The sequence below is a fragment of the Haliaeetus leucocephalus genome, unplaced genomic scaffold (assembly GCF_000737465.1).
Source record: "Haliaeetus leucocephalus isolate CR32 unplaced genomic scaffold, Haliaeetus_leucocephalus-4.0 Scaffold92, whole genome shotgun sequence".
NCBI lineage: Eukaryota > Metazoa > Chordata > Aves > Accipitriformes > Accipitridae > Haliaeetus > Haliaeetus leucocephalus.
In genome coordinates, this window is record NW_010972528.1 from 7,786,929 (window position 1) to 7,808,026 (window position 21,098).

Consider the following 21,098-nt stretch of genomic DNA (forward strand, 5'->3'; position numbering starts at 1 on the left):
GCCCCTAATCCAGGCGCTGGCAGCCGGCTGGCTCCTTCCCTCCGCCGGCCCGTGGCCGCAGGTCCGTGGGGATGGAGCCCCGGATGCGGCTGGCGGCAGAGCTGGGGGGAACGGGACGGGACGGGGGCTCCCCGGGGGCAGAGCGAAGCTGCGCCGGCAGCGGGGCGGGCAGCAGAGGTGGCTTCGATGGGGAACACGAGGCTTTGTGGCAGCCGCAGAGAGCAAGCGGGGGGCGGGCAGGGGAACGAAGCCTCGGCAAAGTTGACGTGCGAATCGGGGGCTCGTCACCTGTGTTTTAGGTTCGGGCTCTGCCGGGCTCGGGGGAGCGGGTAGTTGAGCACAAAGACACGGAGCGTCTTAGAAGCATGGGTGCTCGCCGAGAGTGGGGGTGCACCTCGGGAGCGGGAGGAAGCGGGAGGAAGCGCGTTCTCGGTGTCCAGCAGCGCTCCGGAGCGGGACGTTTAGTCGAAGGGGGGAGCGGAGTGGAGCTCCCTGGGGCGTGCGGGGCGAGGGGAGCGGGCGCCCAACCCACACATCCCAGAAAACAGGCAGCCCTGCCGTGCGGGAAAAGTTGATCGGTGCGTGATTATTTGGTTTAGTTTTTCCAAGGTAGCTCTGTGCTCTCTTTTCCTGGGGTGAGAAAGAAGGTCTTTGCCAAAGCAAACGGTGCCGCCCAAGCTAGCCTCTTACGGTGGTGATACCCGCGTTGGCCGAGCTTTTCTTGGAGAGCTTCTCCACTGTACATGTGTTCTTCCCCGCCTGGTGACTCTGGAGTTGGCAGGCACGAGGAGCGCGCGTGTGGCAGCCTACACGCACAGTTGGGGATTTTTTTATTGGTTTGTTTTAGGAAGGGCTGAAGTAGGAACATTAAATGTTTTATAAGGACGATGTATCTGGAGAACTGGTTCCTTTTTGGAATCTCCAAACGTATATGTGGTCAGTGCCTTCCCTCGTTTACATGAATTTTATTTTTGCTTCTTTCCATGGTTCAGTTTTGTATCGGACTAGTGGCATTTTTGCTTCGCTCAACATCTCCGCATTTATTGGAATTAGGATATTTGAACTCGCTCTCTTCTGTTTCTTGTTAACAATTCTGTTTATGAAAGCTGCCAACATTTTATGTATTTTTCCTAAAATGACTGTTTTGCTGCTGGAGTTGGTGCTGTGTTTCTCTATGGTAATATCAAATTATAAAATTTTTTCCAAAGCCTCATATTGAGCAAAGGAAATAGTTATTCCAACAGAGGCTGGGCCATTTTTGGTTTATCCTGAAGTTGATTCTTTTGTGATGTCTTGAGATCTCCGATGGTGATTTTCTGGGCTTTTTTAATTTGTTTGGTTTTGTACCAAGCAGGCGGCATTGCCTTTCATATGAATGAATGTGGTAATGGTGCAGAGCTCTTCTCTGAGTTTCTTGAGCTGTCTCAAATCTGATGCTTTTATTTCACCTAGATGTTTGACTCTGCTTTTGAGCAGCCTTTCCTTCTGTTACAGTTTTGAGACAGAACTGAAGGATTTTGTTTAATGGAGACATTACTTAAAATCAACTTGACGTAGCGTTTAAAAAGACCCACAAAATCACAGGTGATCACTTAACACTGTAGCTTTTCAAAATGTTTGTATTGCTTCATTGCACATTGTGTTTTGCTTTCTTTATTCATTGTTTATTGCTTTACAGTACAGTGAGCAGGGGTTAAACCTGCTAAAGAAAAATGCTTTTTATTAATGCTATATGTTGGCAAATTTGTGAATTATGTGTACAAATATATTTTTATTTCTTAAACCTCCTTTGAAATTCAAGAGATCTTTCTTTTTTTTTTTAGTTGTTTTTTTGTTGTGTTTTGGGGTTTTTTTTAATGCTGTAGTAGCAGAAGCCCATAGTGTTGTTGAGAGCTTTGTCCTTATTTCACAGATGCACTGGGAATTGTTTTTAATCTCCTTTCTGCTTTCCCATTACAGATGGTGATGACGACCCACAACTCTCCTGGGTGGCTTCATCTCCCTCCAGCAAAGATGTTGCATCACCCACTCAGATGATAGGAGATGGGTGTGATCTCGGCATCGGGGAGGAGGAAGGGGGGACTGGCCTGCCGTATCCCTGTCAGTTTTGTGATAAGTCCTTCATTCGCCTGAGCTACCTTAAAAGGCACGAGCAGATCCACAGTGACAAACTACCTTTCAAATGCACCTACTGTAGCCGGCTTTTTAAGCACAAGAGAAGTAGGGATCGCCACATAAAGCTTCACACAGGGGATAAAAAGTACCATTGCCATGAATGCGAGGCTGCGTTCTCTCGCAGCGATCACCTCAAAATTCACCTGAAAACCCACAGCTCCAGCAAACCCTTCAAGTGTACTGTGTGTAAACGTGGGTTTTCATCTACCAGCTCATTGCAGAGTCACATGCAAGCTCATAAAAAGAACAAGGAACATATGGCAAAGACTGAGAAAGAGGTGAAGAAGGATGATTTTATGTGTGATTACTGTGAAGAGACATTCAGTCAGACTGAAGATTTGGAGAAGCACGTAATGACACGCCACCCACAGCTTTCCGAGAAGGCAGATTTGCAGTGTATTCATTGCCCTGAAGTATTTGCAGACGAAAACTCGCTGCTCTCACACATTCATCAAGCCCATGCCAACAAAAAACACAAGTGCCCTATGTGCCCTGAGCAGTTTTCTTCAGTGGAGGAAGTCTATTGCCACTTGGACAGCCACAGACAACCTGACTCCAGCAATCACAGCATCAGCCCTGACCCAGTCTTGGGGAGCGTGGCGTCCATGAGCAGTGCAACGCCCGACTCTAGCGCATCGGTGGAAAGAGGTTCCACCCCAGATTCAACCTTAAAGCCTTTGAGAGGACAAAAGAAAATCAGGTCTGTGGACAGAGAGGAAGGCCAGAACTGGTCTAAAGTTACTTACAGCTGCCCATACTGTTCGAAGCGCGACTTCAACAGCCTTGCTGTTCTGGAGATCCACCTGAAGACCATTCATGCGGACAAACCTCAGCAAAGCCACACGTGCCAGATCTGCCTTGATTCCATGCCTACACTGTACAACTTGAATGAACACGTGAGAAAGGTGCACAAAAACCATGCCTATCCCATGATGCAGTTTAGCAACATTTCTGCCTTTCACTGTAACTACTGCCCAGAGATGTTTGCAGATATCAATAGCTTACAAGAACACATCCGTATTACTCACTGTGGCCCAAACGCTACCCCTCAAGATGGCAACAACGCTTTCTTCTGTAACCAGTGCTCCATGGGCTTTCTGACTGAAGCAACCTTGACTGAGCATATTCAGCAGACTCACTGCAATGTAGGAAATTCAAAATTGGATTCCCCTGTCATTCAGCCAACACAGTCTTTTATGGAAGTTTATTCATGCCCTTATTGCACAAACTCCCCCATTTTTGGCTCCATCCTGAAGCTTACAAAGCATATTAAAGAAAACCACAAGAACATTCCTCTGGCACACAATAAGAAGTCAAAAGCAGAGCAGAGTCCAGTTTCTTCTGATGTTGAAGTCTCTTCCCCTAAAAGGCAACGGCTTTCTGCTAGTGTAAACTCAGTGTCTAATGGTGAATACCCATGTAATCAGTGTGATCTAAAGTTCTCAAATTTTGAAAGTTTTCAAACCCATTTAAAGTTGCATTTGGAGTTGCTGTTGAGGAAACAGTCTTGCCCTCAGTGTAAAGAAGACTTTGACTCCCAGGAGTCTCTTCTGCAACATCTCACCGTACATTACATGACAACTTCAACTCATTATGTATGTGAGAGCTGCGACAAACAGTTTTCTTCAGTGGATGATTTGCAGAAGCATTTGTTGGATATGCATACTTTTGTGTTGTATCACTGCACCCTTTGCCAAGAAGTTTTTGATTCCAAGGTATCTATCCAAGTGCATCTGGCAGTCAAGCATAGCAATGAAAAGAAGATGTATCGTTGCACAGCCTGTAACTGGGATTTTAGGAAGGAGGTGGATCTCCAGATCCACGTGAAGCATAGTCACTTGGGGAATCCATCAAAGTCTCACAAATGCATCTTCTGTGGTGAGACCTTTAGCACAGAGGTAGAACTGCAGTGCCACATCACAACCCACAGCAAAAAATACAACTGCAAGTTTTGTAGCAAAGCTTTTCATGCCATCATCTTGCTTGAAAAGCACTTGCGGGAAAAACATTGTGTTTTTGATGCTAGCACTGAGAATGGTACAGCTAATGGCATGACCCCAACAAATAAGAAGACAGAAGGAGCAGATATCCAGAACATGTTATTGAAGAATCCAGATACTTCCAACAGTCATGAAGCCAGTGAGGATGATGTAGATGCTTCTGAGCCCATGTATGGCTGTGACATTTGTGGGGCTGCCTATACTATGGAGGTCCTCTTGCAGAACCATCGTTTGAGAGATCATAACATCAGGCCTGGGGAGGATGACTGTTCTAGGAAGAAAGCAGAATTCATCAAAGGTAGCCACAAGTGTAATATCTGCTCAAGGACCTTTTTCTCAGAAAATGGCCTGAGAGAGCACATGCAGACCCATCGAGGCCCAGCTAAGCACTACATGTGCCCCATCTGTGGGGAACGCTTCCCATCACTCCTGACCCTGACGGAGCACAAAGTCACTCACAGCAAGAGTTTGGATACAGGGACGTGTCGGATCTGCAAAATGCCACTGCAGAGCGAGGAGGAGTTTATCGAGCACTGCCAGATGCATCCAGATCTCAGAAACTCCCTCACTGGGTTTCGCTGTGTTGTCTGTATGCAGACGGTCACCTCTACCCTTGAGTTGAAAATTCATGGGACGTTCCATATGCAGAAATTGGCAGGAAACTCTGCAACCTCATCGCCCAATGGCCAGGCCTTGCAAAAACTCTACAAGTGTGCATTGTGCTTGAAGGAGTTCCGGAATAAGCAGGACTTGGTAAAATTGGATGTGAATGGCCTTCCCTATGGCCTGTGTGCTGGATGCATGACCAGGAGCACCAATGGACAGTCTTCGGGCTTGACTCCACAGGAGGTGAACGAAAGACCGTGTGGCAGTCTGAGGTGTCCAGAGTGTAGTGTCAAATTTGAAAGTGCGGAAGACCTAGAGAGCCACATTCAGGTAGACCACCGAGACCTGACACCTGAGACTAGTGGCCAAAGGAAAGGTACCCAGACATCCCCTGTTCCCAGAGTAAGTACAGCTGAATTTTAAGATGTCTGAGGGATAAAATGTAGACCTTCAATGTGACTGAGAACTGATCTGATCTTTTTTTTTTTTTTTAAACTGTCACTTCATAAAATCACTTGTGCTACTAAAAAACCCCAGCAAAACAGGAGGAAAGGTAGAGTAATGCTCATAGAAAAATTAGATGTTGCTCAGCCTTGCAGGGTCCTTGATTCCTAGTGGCAGCACGTCAGATTTTTTTATCATAAAACTGCCCTAGATTTACCAACAGAGAGCTGAGACACTTGAATGGTGGGGATTGAGTTTGTCCATGAATTCTGATGCTACTGAACTGGCAGATCTGGAAAAGCTGGGGCATTTGCATGAAAAAAGGAGGTGCTGAGTACCCAAAACAAACAAAAAAATCTGATCTGTCAGACTTGAGGAGTGAGATTATTTCTTACCAGGGGACTAAACATGAGCAGGAAGATAAAGGAATTTTTGAGGAAAAATGTAGTGAATTCCACGCTACCCCCCAAATTCTCACCTAAAACAAATTTCTGTGCTAAAGAGCTTGTCTTTATGGATGTCTGTCAGAGTGAACGTTGTGAGGCTGCTTGGATGTCTGTGTGCATATGTGTATGCTTGTGCATGTGTGTGTGTGTATGATTTTAAAAGTGATTTTAAAAGGATCTGCCTCATGGCCCTCCTGCAAGATAAGTAGTTTTCTTAGCAAATCTGGAAAATCTTGTCTAATGCAGGTTACATACAAGCGTGCTCTCCTTTACTGTTCACAGATAGCCTGCTTTCCCATTTCTTAGCTTACAAGATACTTGGGAACATGCAGATCCAAGTAAGGTTTCAGAAGCCTACTCAGGAGATTAATATCATTTGCAGTTTATAGTCTTTTAAAATTATTTGTTGACGTTTTGGTTCAAGAATGGGCCAAGTCAGTCCTTCCTCTGTCAGGAACAGATGGAATGAGAAGTAGATTTTGGAAACCTTCTCGGGAGACCAACAGCAGACACATCTGAGTATTGATATCATCTGACATTTTTAATTAAACATGATGGGGTGAGATTTTCAAAAGTATCTAAGGAAATTAGGCACCCAACTCCTAATGAATAATTCCAGCCGTAGATGCCTGTTTATGTCAATCTGCTAATTAAAGCACCCACAAACACATCTTACTGCATTAAAAGAACCTGAAAATACCATTCAACTAGAACACCAGAGGCTCAGTAAGAGAAGACCCTAAGTACGTCCTGAGGATGCAGACTGAGATGCCTCCAATAGAGCTGGTGCAGGCTCTGTCCCCTGCTGGACTTGTGAGCTCCGGCTCAGCGCTGGGGCATGCGGGGCAGCAGTGTCTGGCTGAGCTGGGCTGTGCATGGCCAGCTCAGATCATGGCACTGCCTGCCCCAGCACCCTCTGGCCTCAATGCCCCGTTCCAGGCTTCTGAGTGAATCCCACAGAAAGTTTAATTTCTTTTTTTTTTTAAATTTTTGCTTTTTTAGTAAAACAAATGGATATTGTTCCTTCTGGGTGTGGTGAATGTGTGACTAAGCCTCCAGGCACACACACACTGAATTCTGCAGAAGAATGAGGAATGGAAATATCCCTCCTTCGGTGTGATACCTTTTGAGAGTTCAGCTGGGGCTCTGGCTAGGTCATTCTCCTTCCTCCTCCTCAGGCCTTTATTTCCATCTAAATTCTTTAAAACACCTCTGTTCTCTTAGGTAGGACTAATTCTTCATATGGCTGGGCCTATAGCCTAAAGTATTACCTTTTCTTTCCTATCGACTATCAGAAGCAGAATACATTGCCATTTTCTGCTCTTATTTCTTGCTTTAACTCTTTCTTTTCAGTGACAGCTTCCATACTCGTTCTCTCAGGGGAGAGTTTTAAGTTCTTCAATAAGGTAAATGCTTTGAATTTCATACCATGAGGAAAGGTCTTAGTTCCTTTCTAGAAGATAATGAAAAATCAGCACTTGTGATGATGGCAAATGGTACCTTCAACAGGTGACTACAGCCTGCACATATGCTACTATCAGAGACCTTTATGGTATGCATCCCAGGAATAGATATATTGTTATTAGGAATAATTCATTATCTTACCCTTCATTATAGGTACAAGACCTGAATTCTGATATCAGTTCACATGGAAACTATTGGTGTTTCACTCAGGTTACTCAAGGCAATGAGTGCCCTTTGTGCCTGCCTAGCACAGGGGTTTTCAAAGAATTATGCTGTCTTTTAAATGGTGATAAATCTCTGTATTTCAAGAATAGTGTTTACTTAACTTCATTGGCTTCATAGCAAAGCTAAGCAAGTTGAACACGATCTCTCTTGTCGTCTTGTTAGCATGCTGCGCACAGGTAAAATACCATTTTACTGGAGGAATCTTAAGTGCACAATGCATGTAGAGTAATCTGCAGATGTCCAGAGAAGAGCTGCTTCTCTCCAATTCTTGAGCACTGCTACATTTCTTTTTTAAATACCTTATTGATTTTTCTTTCTTAAACAGAAAAGCTGTTGAAGATTAGGACAAGGTACAGTCAGAAAGAAAATATAGGGAGATTAGATTTTAAGTAGTGGGTGTATATCTCAGAGTAAATAAGAATAAGCAGAATGAAATCCAAGCAAGTGGAAAAGATGACGATGACATCCAAAATCTGTAACTTCTTTCAATGTCGGAAATCACTCCACCTGCAGTTATACTTTCTGAATTGAAGAAGTGAGCATGGAAGCCTAAAGGAATTTCAGAAAAAAACCTTAAATGAAGATTTAACCCCAAAGTGAATGAAAGGAAGAAAATAATATTAGCTCTTGATGAATAAAAAATGAAAATATTGGGGAAGAAAAAAAGATAGAGCAGGAGAAAAAGAACAATTTCTTTTTACTCTGTGTATTCAAGTCTGTGTATGCACAATGGATATAGCACCACAATGAGAGTACGAATATTTTGTTATGTTTTGAGTTTTTTACTATTGAATTTTTGGAGGTTTTGTGCTTAAAATCAGTTGGAGACAGCAACATGAGGATCAGAAACCACTCAGAATTGCTTGGTGGTTTGGGGGGTTTTTTATCCGTAAGAATGAAAAGAAAGCACATAACCCTTGAAAATACTGCTGTATTGTTTCTTCCTCACTTACATTTTAGTATGGCAAACAACTGGGAAGAAATATCTGTGAATTGATAACCTTTGTTTCTAGGACGTCTTAACTAGGATCCAATCATGATGGTCAACAAAGATAGTTTTCCAGATGGACAAAGTTTTTGCCTTGTGTACATGGCAACATCTGCATTGGAGGATTTGTTATTAGGAGATCTTAAGTCAAGTCAATGGTCTTCCACAAGGAACATCACTAAGAAGAATAGATAAAATACACCTTAGTAGTAAAAGATTGCTCTAACATCAATTTGTGTTTGATTCTTACAGTTTTACATGAGCTATTTGGTTTGGCTAGGACTTAAGTTTTTTTTTTTAGATGAGCATTGCAAGTGGAGGTACATTCCAGTATCTTGGACATGTAAAGCTCAAGACCTTTTTTTTCTGTTATGATTGTGTCAGAGGTAATGCCTTCATGTTTTTCTGAATGTATTTCTGTGTGTGGGAGCTTCAGTTTTGAATACGTTTTATTAATTCCTTTTAACATGTCTTCTAGAGGAATGTGTATGTCTTGAGAAACATGACTGGTTGTTTAGTGTTGAGATTTCTCATTGCCCCTTGTAAAGCTGGAGTCACATTTCAAGCTGCTCTTTCTCTTACACAGATTTATCCTTATTTTGTACCATAGTTATCATAAACAATGCTTGTTTAACATTGACAATGGCAAATGATTAGACTTCAATTAAATTTCCATCTTGAATGGTGTTACTATTTTTAGCCCACCTAGGTTATTTGGACTGAAGAAACAAAGGAGGTGGCATAGAAAATTGGAAGAATGGACCCTATTGTGTTCCTTTTCTCAGTTCCTTTTCTCCTGCACACTTTCTTGGATTCAATTCCCTCTCTTTGTTCTCCCCCGCATCCCTTCTCTTCCCTTGTAAATCCACTTGAATGGAGGAATATTTTCTTTGTTGAACAGGAAACCATTTCCAGATTTAAAGGAGGACAGTCTGGAAAACCCATGGGAACAATAGTTACTTCAGAAAAGAAACCAGAACCTTCTGTTGTTATTACTACTATTTTGTGCCAAGATTAGAATTAAATATCTGGACTTAATGGGGATTGAGGTCTCAGCTGAAGGCCTGCTCATCTGGTCTCTTATGTCACCTAGATGCTGTCACCTAGACTCTGTTAGCTCCTCAGAATGTGGGCACATTTGTTGTACCACTTGTGAAGACAAAACTTTAAAAAGAGATAACTGACCCATTAATAATGTTTGTGAAGCCATGACACCCACAAAAATGGTAGTAGAAGATGATATTTGGTACCCCAAATAAAACAGCCTTGTATTAAAACTAGTGATCCCCATTTACTGAGAATGGAAGTCTGGTTTTGTGACATTCTTTTAAAGAGAATTATTAATGAGCCAAAAAACCAGCTCTTCCATCTCTTGCATATACATTTGGGTGCTAATCTAGCTATAGCTATTTCGTGGCCTGTATGAGGCCATTTATTAACCTCAGGCGGGGTACCCTATCACAAGAACCATTGCCTCAGTTAAGCTGCTCTTTTGCATGCATGTGTCTCAGCTGAGGCTAAAGATAATACTCAGAGGAAGTCTGAAATCTGCCGTCTTCTCTGAGGGGTGGTCACGTCAAGCGGAGTGTTTTATAAGTTTGTGAAATGGTGTGGAGGAGTTCGCACTGGGTCTGTGGATAAACAAAGACATCCTGTCTCCAGATCTGTTAGTAAGTAGCTTTCAGAAGCACCGAAATTGATTAAAAAAATGAATCCTTTGTCTGTGTTTAATATAACTTTAAAGGTTTGAAATAGAGTTGAGCTGCAATATTGTCCATTTTAGCTAGTTACTTAGGGAACCCTCATAAACAGAGGTAAGTGTTGAACAAGGCACAACACTTAGTAATCTTTGAAGTTTTAAAGAAGAGGAAGGTTTCAAGTTTTAAATGTGACCACATGAATCATTCACCACCCAATCCCACTTTTCACTTCCAAGGTTTTTTGTGTTTTGTTTTGTTTTGTTTTTTCAAAGTTAGGAGCCCTCAGCATGTGTATGCCAGTGTGTTTGAGAGGACATGTGTATGTATGTGTGCTGTGCTCGTCTGCCGGAATAGATTCCCAAGAAAGAGTGCTGCAGAAATCCAGCTGCTTTTCTATTAACAGCCTTGATTTCCGAATGGACTCCAGGAGGATACTTTCTTGAGCTGCCTAGGGATAACTAGCCAATCCAAACTATTTCCTTTTATATGGTTGGCTGTGTCAGGTTTCGGCCAATGGAGTATAGCCTTCTTCCTATTATCGTGTTAATCACCCATTGTTATTTTAGCCTAGAAAGCCCTGCCTGTATGCAAACACATACTGCGTACAGAATTCATGGAATACACATAACATCTATAGACTGGTGCATTTGTTATTATGGTATTAGAGCATGTTCATTAACCTCCAGCAGACTAACTTGTTGCCATTGATGACATGGGAAGTAGTTAAGAAGCTCTTGGCAGCACCTAATTTGTTCTTTCCTCAGCAGGTGCTTGAGGAAATTGGATCCCATGCGCAGAGGGGGTGACAGCAACTCCTCTGTTTAACTCAAAACTTCTGACTTATTACTGCTGTCCTAAAAATGGGATTCTTTACCTAGGTGTGGGGTGGAGGCTGTAAGAAAAAATAATGTGCATCTAAAAGTGCACAAAAAATACCCGCAAAATATTTTGCTTCAAAAAAGTTAAGAGGTGTTGTTTACTGAATTGAGTTTCTCAGTGTTAATGGCTTGGGGTTCTCATCAATTTCTTGGCTAACTGAGCTTGTGGCCAGTGCATGGAGATTCCACATATGTTCTGCTGCCATCCACTTTAGCTGTAAGGATACAGACTGCATGCTCATGCCTAGTGGCAAGTGTTGCAGTAGGAGTTATTCTCTAGGAAAAAGTAGGCACAAAAGGCCCAATTTTTTAAAATTGCACGTCAAAAGATGTCTATTTAGATAGCATATTCCCGTGAAGTAAAAGAGCATGCACATTAGACCAATGCAGCTTAATCCTGCTTTGGGAAGTAAGACTCTTTGCAAGTGTACAAAAGCTTAGCATTCATGTTTTGGGGTTTTTTTTCTGAACCTGGATGTCCAACTTGTCAACATGCATTTTAATTTCTGCAAATGATTTCTTGGGTTTTTTTCCTGTCATGTTGCAAAAGTACATGCACCATTGTCAATCTGAGTGCAAACCCCATTTTCCCTATTTGAATAAATGGTTCATGTAATTGCCTCTTCACACTGTCTCCTGACTTCTGCAGCTAAGCCTCTCTGGTATGACTCTGAGACGGAGAAAATACACAACAGATTGTGCTAGGAAACAATTCTTTGTGGTAATGCAGTTTTTCCAGGGTTTCTGATGGGATACCATTACAGATTATATTCTTTCCTTTTGTCCTTCGCTTCCTCAACTATAGGTGTTTTGCCTGCTGTATTTTGAATTTAACTAAAAATTGAATTTTTTGAGAAAGTTGATCTTTTTTCTGAAAACAGAGTTACCTGTCAATGTCTTTTATTTCACTCTGTAGGAATATTTACTGCATTGGGTTAAATGACATGCAATCTGATTATGGCTCAAGTACTCAATCAGATTTTCAAGTACTATCGTTTGAAATTTTTTAAGTTGAAATTAAAAATTCTTCTAAAGCAGGCTGTTAATTACAGATTGTATTTATGGTCCCAGAAGAGCCCAGCCCAACTTGATGTCTTGTTGGGGACATAGGAGCAGAAAAGGCCTCAGTGGAGGAAAGATGAAGCACGTAATATGCTATATTCATGATCACACTTGCCTTATGCTACAGTGCAGTTTTCTCTAATCTCTTTTTGGTTATTAAACAGAAAAAGACCTATCAATGCATCAAGTGCCAGATGACCTTTGAGAATGAGAGAGAGATACAAATCCATGTCGCTAACCATATGATTGGTAAGACATTCTTTAAACTAGGCCACTCATCGGCTGCTTGTTTTTTGCTACTCTTTGAAATTCACTATTCTAATAACTTGTTAATATTCATGCTGTAATTTATTTTTTTTTATCTTTCAAGGAAAATGATTTTGATGTAATGATTCTTCACTTCAAAGCTTTTTAAATATGTGGTTATAAAAGTGTTACTGCTGAGCTTTTTTCCTTATCCTTTTGAGTCCTCATGTAGCATTTTCATTTATATTAAAATCAAACTTTTGACAGTATCTTCCATTTGGTAGCATAAATTTCTCTCTATCCATGTAAAAAGTACTTGCCAGTTGTCAACCACTTAGGAGCAATTATGTTTCAATTTTGTATGTCATGACATTGAATAGATTTAACTGCTAGCATTTTCCCAGCTAAGTGTGGTGAATTCCTGAGGAACATTGTCAAAACAAAACACTTACAGAGTTATTTCAGTAGGTTTTTTTCTTCTTTTTCCAACAATTCTGGACTTCAGAAAGTTCAACTTACATACAAGTGTTTCAAAAATCAGTGCTTGCTGCCTTCTACTACAGTCCCGTCGCAAGAGTTTACAGTAAAGTGTTATTGTAAACTGATGGGATGTATTTCTGCTGCAGCTGTATGATTGCTTTTCTGATGAACACAAGAATTGTTTTTCCTGTCTGTACAGATGTTATAAATATATGTGTTGGCCCAAGAGGTCAGTTTATTTTGATGCGTAGACCACAGAGGAGTTACTTACACATGCCACTGTAGGCATATGTTGGATGAGATCCTTCAAGGACCCTACAGTGCACTCTGTGTGTCTCATATGTTCACATGCAGCATTTATCTCCCATAAGCATAATGGTTTTCCTTCAACAATTTTACATTTAGGAAATTATTCTCCCGTCAATGCATGTATGTAACTCCTATTATCTTTGAAGTGAATTATGCATAAATACCAGAAACAGAGAAATACAGACTGACACGGTCTTCGCACCCCCACCCCCAAATGAAAAATATACATGTCAGTCACAACAATTTTCATCTGAGAGCCAGGCAGGAGTTTGAAGTCAATGTCAAGCAGGTTAAGATGAAGATATTTAAAAATGTTTGCTTTAGTAGCAGGTGTTAATGTAATCTCTTGTTTGCAAGCTTGAAGAGTGAGATCCTTGTTAATTGGACCATAGTGATTTCACGTAGCTCCCCCCTAGATTTTTTTCAAGAAGCCTGAAAGAAAGAAGTCCTTAGGCAAGCTTAGCACTTGTTTCAACTTAATTTGTGATCCAGTAGCTAATAAATTATTTTTAAATACAAAGGTCATGAAGTGCTGAGTTAAGGTTCTGCTTGATTTGAGAGGGGAGTTCTTTTTCCTTTTGGAAAGATGTAATTTCTTCATTTTCCAGTGACTGATGTTTGAAGTTCATTTTTATATATCCCCAAATTAGTGCCATCTAGAATGATATATGATGAATGAACATGATGATATATATGACATGACAAGGTTCACTATTAGTTCTATTGGAAAACAACAGTGGTGAAGGCATAGGAGGCTGAGAAGTGTGGTGCTGCTGATTGTGAAAACTGTACCTATTGTTTCCTTGAAGCTGTACATAAGTTATTATACATATTTGGAAGAACTCTATATAAATACAAAGATGCATATGGAGTCAGTTCTGTACACCTAGAACATTGTAAATACCAGGACATGGTAAGAAAATGTGTGATTATTCCATTGCGGTGTCACGTCTTTGTGTCGCTTTGCTGAGATATGGACTGAGAATCTTCATTAAGCTCAAGTCATCACTTTTTTTTATGGTGCAGTTTAGGAGAGAGTGAAGTATAGAAACCTTTAATATGGAGCCAAGCTTCCTCCCACTCTGGGCATCTCAGTTCACAAGGCTCTTGGGGCCCCTCTCCTTCAAGACATGTGACTGCTTCTGAAAAGGTGTTGCGAGTGAGTCTGCTGTTGGTATTCTGCTGTTCTTTACTGGGGAATACTGAAGGGGAAAGGAGAGACTAGATGTCACCGTTTTTCCAGCAATAAATGCTGTGCAGATTTTTGATGTTAATTTGCATTGTGCTGAGTGAGTAATAGTAAGGAAAGTGATGGATTGCCTCTTGGGCTTGCTCCTGTGCCCTTTGTTCAAAGCCTGAGAGCCTTGATCCCTTACTCAGGCCATAGGAGAGACAGGCACGTGCCTGCTTACCACTGAGGCTGGTTTATTGCTTACAAAATAAGGGGTGCAAGAGTTTCCCTTCTCTGTGTTAGACCAAGTCTAGCCAGATGGGCAGTGAGAGAAAGAAGCTAATATAGCTGTTTCTGCAGCCCAGGTCTGTGTCACAGGGGTTATTAATGTCATTGTTGTCAATTCAAGATCTACAGATGAGGATTTGTTTGTGCTGGGGGCAGGCACTGAGATCCCAGGGTGAACATACGGGCATTTGGGGGGCAGGGGGGAGCTTGCCCTCAGACTGTGTCTACTCAGGAGCTTAGGGTTGGACTCATCTCAATGAACTTGTATCTGTCTAAAATTAAAGTGTCTGGTTTAATATAGTCATTGAGATGCTATCTGGGGAAAATGAATGATTGATACCAATCTAAGATAAGAGTTTGCGTAGGATAAGCATTTCCAGGGAGAGATTTTTATCTCTCTTTTGAATTTGAAGTGAGCCAAGACAATGAAGTTAGCCTTGACATGTAATTTTTAGGTAAAAAACCCCTTGGCTTTGATAATCCAAGACTTCTCAGCAGCACTTTCTTCTCATACTTTGAGAAACACAAAATCAATAGTTGAGATATCCTAAGCACTTGGTTACAGTTTTATTCTGCTCAAGTGACTGTCAACAAAGGAATCCCTGCTCTGTAGCAGCGACACCTCTTAAGTATCAGTGTCTGTAATATGATTAAAGAATTCAATTATTTCTTACATCGTAGTCTTAAAAAGTGCATCCAGTTAAGTTGGCTGTGCCTCCCTTTTCAACCTCTCAGCTCCTCAGTCTGGAGTCGGAGGCCATGCTCATAATTCATGGAGGTAGGGGGTTTATTTTTTTCAAAGCAGTATGCAGGGAATTTCCAGTGCTACTCCCACACACCGCTTTGAAAAATTACCCTTCTGCACTCTAGCCCTTCATATCCTGTGCACAAGCACAGAGGCACATTGGGTCCTGCGCAGGGTCCCTGGGGAAGGAGCAGGCTGGATACATCCCCAGAGGAGGTAAATGGTAGATGTTTTGTTTCATTTTACACTGGGGCCTGCAGAAGGGCTGTAAGCAGCAACAGATCTCCTCAGCTGCTGTTAGCCAGGAAGGGATCTGTTTAGAAATGTTTTCAGCTGGGGAGGCGTTCGGGGTAGAATTTTTAGCAAGCAGAGGTCTTTGAAACTTTGCACTGATTGGGGCTCCTTTGAAACATTTCCATGCCCATGGAAAGGGGATCCCCCTTTGAAACATTTACAGGCATTGGGGAGTCCACCTGGGACTATATCAAAAACTTTCAGTAGTTCTTGCTGCCTCTGTACTTGCTTGCCTCCTGTTGCGTTGACCTGGCAATGTTTAAAGCTTCTCCCCCTTATCTCCCCACCTACCACTGCCTCTGATGTGCACTCTCTATTAGATGCAGGGGAAGATGGGCGTAGGCAGCCATGGGCTCTACAGGGGGCACTGAGCAGCCTCGGCAGCAGCCCGAAGCACGGCAGTCTGTCAGTGCCGATTCTCCCCAGTGGCTGGGGGAGCCGTGGAACTTCAGTCTCCATCACAGGGCTACCGCCGAGTCCCCACGGCACGCAAGCGGTGGCTGCATCAGGGAAAGGGCTCTGGCATTCCCCGTCCCTCACTGCCAAGGGAGCCCCTCAGAACCCTGCGCAGGGAACACCAGGATTTGGCCCAGGGTTTTCCTACTCGATTTTCACAACTGTGCTGTTCCCACACCTTGGCCGGGTGCCCTGATTAATATTTTTAAGGGTGCACAAAATTCCACAGACTTGTTGCTCTCCAAGCAGGTCAGGTCACCCAGTATCAAGGGAAGGCGCATTTGGATCTGTGCTGGGGCTCTCAGCTGTTTGGGTAAGTAAGTGAAGTGTACATAGCAGCACTTCTCTCTGTCTCGGTTAGATGGGGGATGTTTTCTGTTTAATGTTCAAAGAAAGATGAACAACTGTCCCCACCCTTCTTTCTCCCTTTCTCAAAGAAAGTCTCCTGGCAAACGTGCCCAGGAAACTCAACCAGGTGCAGTTAGTACTGGAACAGTGAAAATAATGATTCCTGATCGTGCTCTAACACTGGGATTGCTGCAGGACCTTCCTGCCTCCAGCTCCAGAGGAGTATAAGTGTTTGTGGGCTCGCAAGAGGCTGTCCGACTCCTCGGAGCTCAGCAGAGCCCTTCCCCAGTGCTGCTCCTGTCCTTACACGTGCAGTTGCCAGCACTCCCAGTCAAAATTCACATATGAATGCCAGTCAGCAGCAAAGGAGGGAGGGAGGTGCAGGCTGGATGTGTTGTGGTATACGCGATGTGAAGCATGAGGCCCTCTTTGTGCTTTGAGAGCCACTGGGGACAGAAGGGAGTGCTGGAGGGAAAACTTCCAGAAGTCACATTGAAATTGTTCAGTGGTCTGGTCCTTGGACTGCTGTCTGGATAAATACCTCCCTGTTCGATGTGATGGGAACAACCAAGTTAAACACTGTGTTTGGAGGAACGGGGAGAGTTTTCCAAGTACTGCCCTAAGCCATGGCGTATCATACATTGTATGTAGTGTAGGACTCCCAAGTATCCGAATTACCTTTCCTGCCCTCAGAGATCATGTTTCAAGTTCTGAAAACACTCTGCCAGAATTAAACAGAAAGAGGAGTGATAACATCCATCCACAGTTATGTTTCTTTCAGATGCATAGAAGTGTTCTAAACAAAAGCGACCAAATACAGGTTTGTTATTTTGTTAACATTTAAAAATAACATAATATTTAAAAATAACAAAATAAGTTTGTTGCTCTTAAAAGGTCAAACTGCAATACTAACTACAGAAATAATTTTCTAAAAAGCAGCAATTTAGAAAGGTGATTTTATGTTTGAAAGAATTAGCAGTTGATACCAAGGTCAGTCACTGAGATGAAACCAGCACAGTGGTGAAGGGGATGAGATAGTACTCAAAATCAAATGTAAGCCAATATATTCCCAGTTATGTTTTCCTTTTCTGTTTAAAAATTGAAGCAAACAGTTTTATCTTTTGGTTTAGGAACTCATATTTTTCATAAATTCAGTTCTTAACAAAATTGCTAATTATATAAATAAAAATTCAGACTCATTTTGGATGGTCTTGGGCTCCTGTCTGTCACAGTACATTCTAAGCGCATGTGTATGTGAGAAGGATGTAGGTAAGGATCATTTTTGCAGAACTGACTTTTATACATGTGGAAATACTAGCCCTGGGCATCTCTGATGGGGATGTGAAACATTTCTGATACTCAGGCCTGATCTTGTGAAGTGCTTTGTTCCTCGTTCTCATTGATTTGGGAGTTGAGGACAGCTAACACTTCTCAGAATCTCTCTTGTAACAAAATATCTTTTATTTTATATGAAATAAATGTAGCCAATATTGGAAGAAGGGCAGCTTTAACTCTTGTAAAATTCCATTTTCCTGTGTATTTTGTTTAACACAGTACTTGAATTCTAATTGATTTAAAGTTTAAGGGTGCTATTTGATAAATACATTCCCTTCCATTAAGATACTGCCATGACATTGTGTACTGAGACAAAACTGTTTAATTCTTGAGGGAAACTCTTCAGACGTAAGCACTAGTGTTAGTTAAAGCATATACGTGGTAGCAATGATGACATTGTAAAGCACTATCTTGGTAATAGCTTTCAGGCACTAAGGCAAATAAAAATGTGCCAGATTGTTTTTGAAGCATTAGATTCAAATTATCAACAGGAACATATTTCTGGACTCAAGAGCTGAATGTGTGAATTAATTATGGACACATTAGGAACTCAAAAATATTTTTTTAACTTTGATGTTTGTAAAGCATATTCCAAGTAATTGCTCTTTTAATGCAGAAATGAAGGTACAACCTTCATATATTTACCCAGTGCTTGCTTCAATATCCAATTCTATGTGGACTTGCCTTAATTAACAATACGTACTAGACTTTCATTTTGCAGTGGCTGGCTATTGTGAAAGATTAATTTTAGGAAAAAACAGCTAAGTGTACTTATCTTAACAGTTGAATAACATACATGATGTTTCCACATGCACATGAGAGCCTTAATCCCACCGCATGTGAGTGCCGCGGGCTGGCCAGAGTCCTCCCAGCGCCACTGCAGAAGACTTTGCCCGAGTTGAGCAAGCTGCTGGCTCGGGCTCTTGGGCAGAGGATTTGCTTATGCCAGTAGGTCCTCATGTTATTTCATCCAACTCCAAGCCCTGGGTTTCTATTTTTTCGTGTTAATTGTTTTTAGCATTAAGCACTTGTGCAAGTAGTTAAATAACATTGTAATGAATATAGTGTACAAAAGGCTAGAAATGTTTCATTTTAAAAGCCACACTTTTTAACAATGAAAAACACTGAAAGCCAAACTGCCATTGCTAACAGACAGAAGAAGCTCCCTTTAGTATAAACAATATTGGCCCTTAATATAATCTATTACTTAATTGGTTTCTTACTTTGAAACTTGTTTCATAACATTACATTTTTACTGTCCCTTCCTTTCTAAGGCTGGAAAATTCATTACCCAAAATCTTAATAATTTTGTCCCGTTGTACTGTGCAGATGTGGCCTCCTGCAATTGTTATCTATGCGTATTTGTTCATACAAATTACTCTGTTTCATGAGAATGTATTTTGTTTTGCTTGTTTATCTACCAGGAAAGAAATAACATTTCCCTTAATGTATTCATTCACATACTCCTTTTGCATTTTTCATTTCATTTACAACTTGGTAATAGTAGTTCAGTTTTCACTGACATTTTTATGGCTGCTATGACAACATTCCTGTTTTGCATGATACATGCATAATCGGCTACGATCACAGTTTTACATTGCTTTCATTCTTTCTTAACTGTGTTAAGATTCCTTACAGCCTCTAAACTCAATTTTCATATGCAGTTGTGATTACACCTGTTTAAACATTTTCCTGGTAGTTTCATATTTATTCATAAAGGGAGCAGTTGATAAAACACCTTTTCTGCAATCAGTCTGAGTTTTAAGTGTGATGTTTCTTCAAAGTTATCATTAGCAAGCACCTCAATCTATAGCCCCTTTCAACATCAGTTAGGCAGTGTGGTAAAAAATGCTATTTTTCAGTAAACTTTGCTCTGTGTAGCAGTGATTTCTCTGAAAGTGTAACTTGTTCTTCATTTTTATTAATGCTATTAACCTTGAAAACTGTTGTACGTTTGTATTTAAGAGTCTGCAGACATGCTTTCTGCCTGTCTCTCATATTTTATGTGTGTGTGGCCATGTATCTCTAAGTTCACAAACAAATTTCTTAGCCCCTCTTTGCTAATCTTGAACCTGGAAAAGAAAGCAAGTCCTCACCATATGGGTTTGGGTTCTCCCTGCAGATGGCAAAATGACTCTACTTCTTCCCAGTGGAGAGGTCAGCACCCCTGTGTCCTACTTTTGAGGAAAAAAACACCAGAATATTTCTTGGGGGTGGAGGAGGGAGCAAACCCTCCATCATTTCTAGGTGTAGTCTTTAGACTTCAATAAATAATGTTTTCAGGAAGTTCTCCTCATGTGAATTGTGGGACTAATGTCTGTATCAGTTCTGTCCTAAAATCTAGGTGTTGATGATTTCGTTATGGGAGCTTAATAACAGATAATGGTTTTATCTCGAGAAAGTAGATGTTACCCCCATTTCTTCTTTATTTGCCAAATGAATTTACTGGTTTGAAAACATCAGGTACCAGTACTACCTTTCTTGAGAGACAGAAAGCTTTGTGCCTTTTTGCAAAAGATAGCTGAAATATGAGAAGTGAATAAGGAACAAAGAAATGAATGTTTAGCGAAGCTGGAAAAACCCATATTAGGTTGGTTAGGAATTAGCTTAGGCAGAGTTATAAAATACTCTTTTTACCTCTTTAGGGAAACCTAGACAAGGTTCCAGACTGTTTCCAGTCATAGGAAAATGGGAAAAGAAAGTATATAATATTAGTAAACTATAGTTAAATTCCTTTTCTACTGATAAAATTCTTGATTTCACTCTTTCTGAATATCTGGTTCAATATTCAGCACTTCTGAGCACTGGACCTAAAATGTTTATTTTTCTTCTTTTTATTATGGAACAACCCTCTGGTTTTGAATCAGTACGAGTACTAGCATACATATGCTGAACCCTAACTCTAGTTATCAGAGAAAAATGGTTTGTCTATATGTTAAAGGCCCAGATTTGTTCCTCCTGTTACTTGGTTGACTTCAAAGAGAGACAGTTGGCCTGTTGCCTTTAGCTGTGGTTCAAACTAAACAGCATCCTTAACCTTGGGGGAGAAGATTTAATCTGATCTTCTGGAACAAGAGATTACCAACTGACATGGCCCTTAAAAAAAAATAAAAAATTCTATTTTGTCATAGCTGGCAAGCAAGTCAAATCAAGCACAGCCCTCCCTGTATGCTCTGCCTGTTCAGAGTACTGGCACCTTTTTTTTTTTTTTTTTTTTTTTTTTTTTCCCATTTGTGGAGGGAAACTTTTCTACCCTGAGGTTCCTTACAAGTGATCCCCATGAAGGAAGCCCATGTAAATTCTTTAAATGCTTTTACCTTTTTTAAATGTTTTGAGGCTCCCAGCACAGATAAAGCCTTTGCACGAATGGTCTTCTCTGTCGTTTGTACCAGATGTGCTTGCTTGCTTGTAGCTTGCTTTTCGTTCAGCTTCTTAGTA

The 21,098-nt window shown here is 41.3% G+C and overlaps 1 protein-coding gene across 1 annotated transcript in view; it reads left to right on the forward strand.

Annotated features, from left to right (window-relative positions):
- ZNF423 (zinc finger protein 423) overlaps nt 1–21,098 on the forward strand; it is a 193,280-nt gene that overhangs the window by 90,049 nt on the left and 82,133 nt on the right. The window contains exons 3-4 of the mRNA XM_010585027.1: nt 1,960–5,183; nt 12,153–12,237. Coding sequence (XP_010583329.1) covers nt 1,960–5,183; nt 12,153–12,237 — 3,309 coding nt within the window. The remainder of the gene's footprint in view (nt 1–1,959; nt 5,184–12,152; nt 12,238–21,098) is intronic.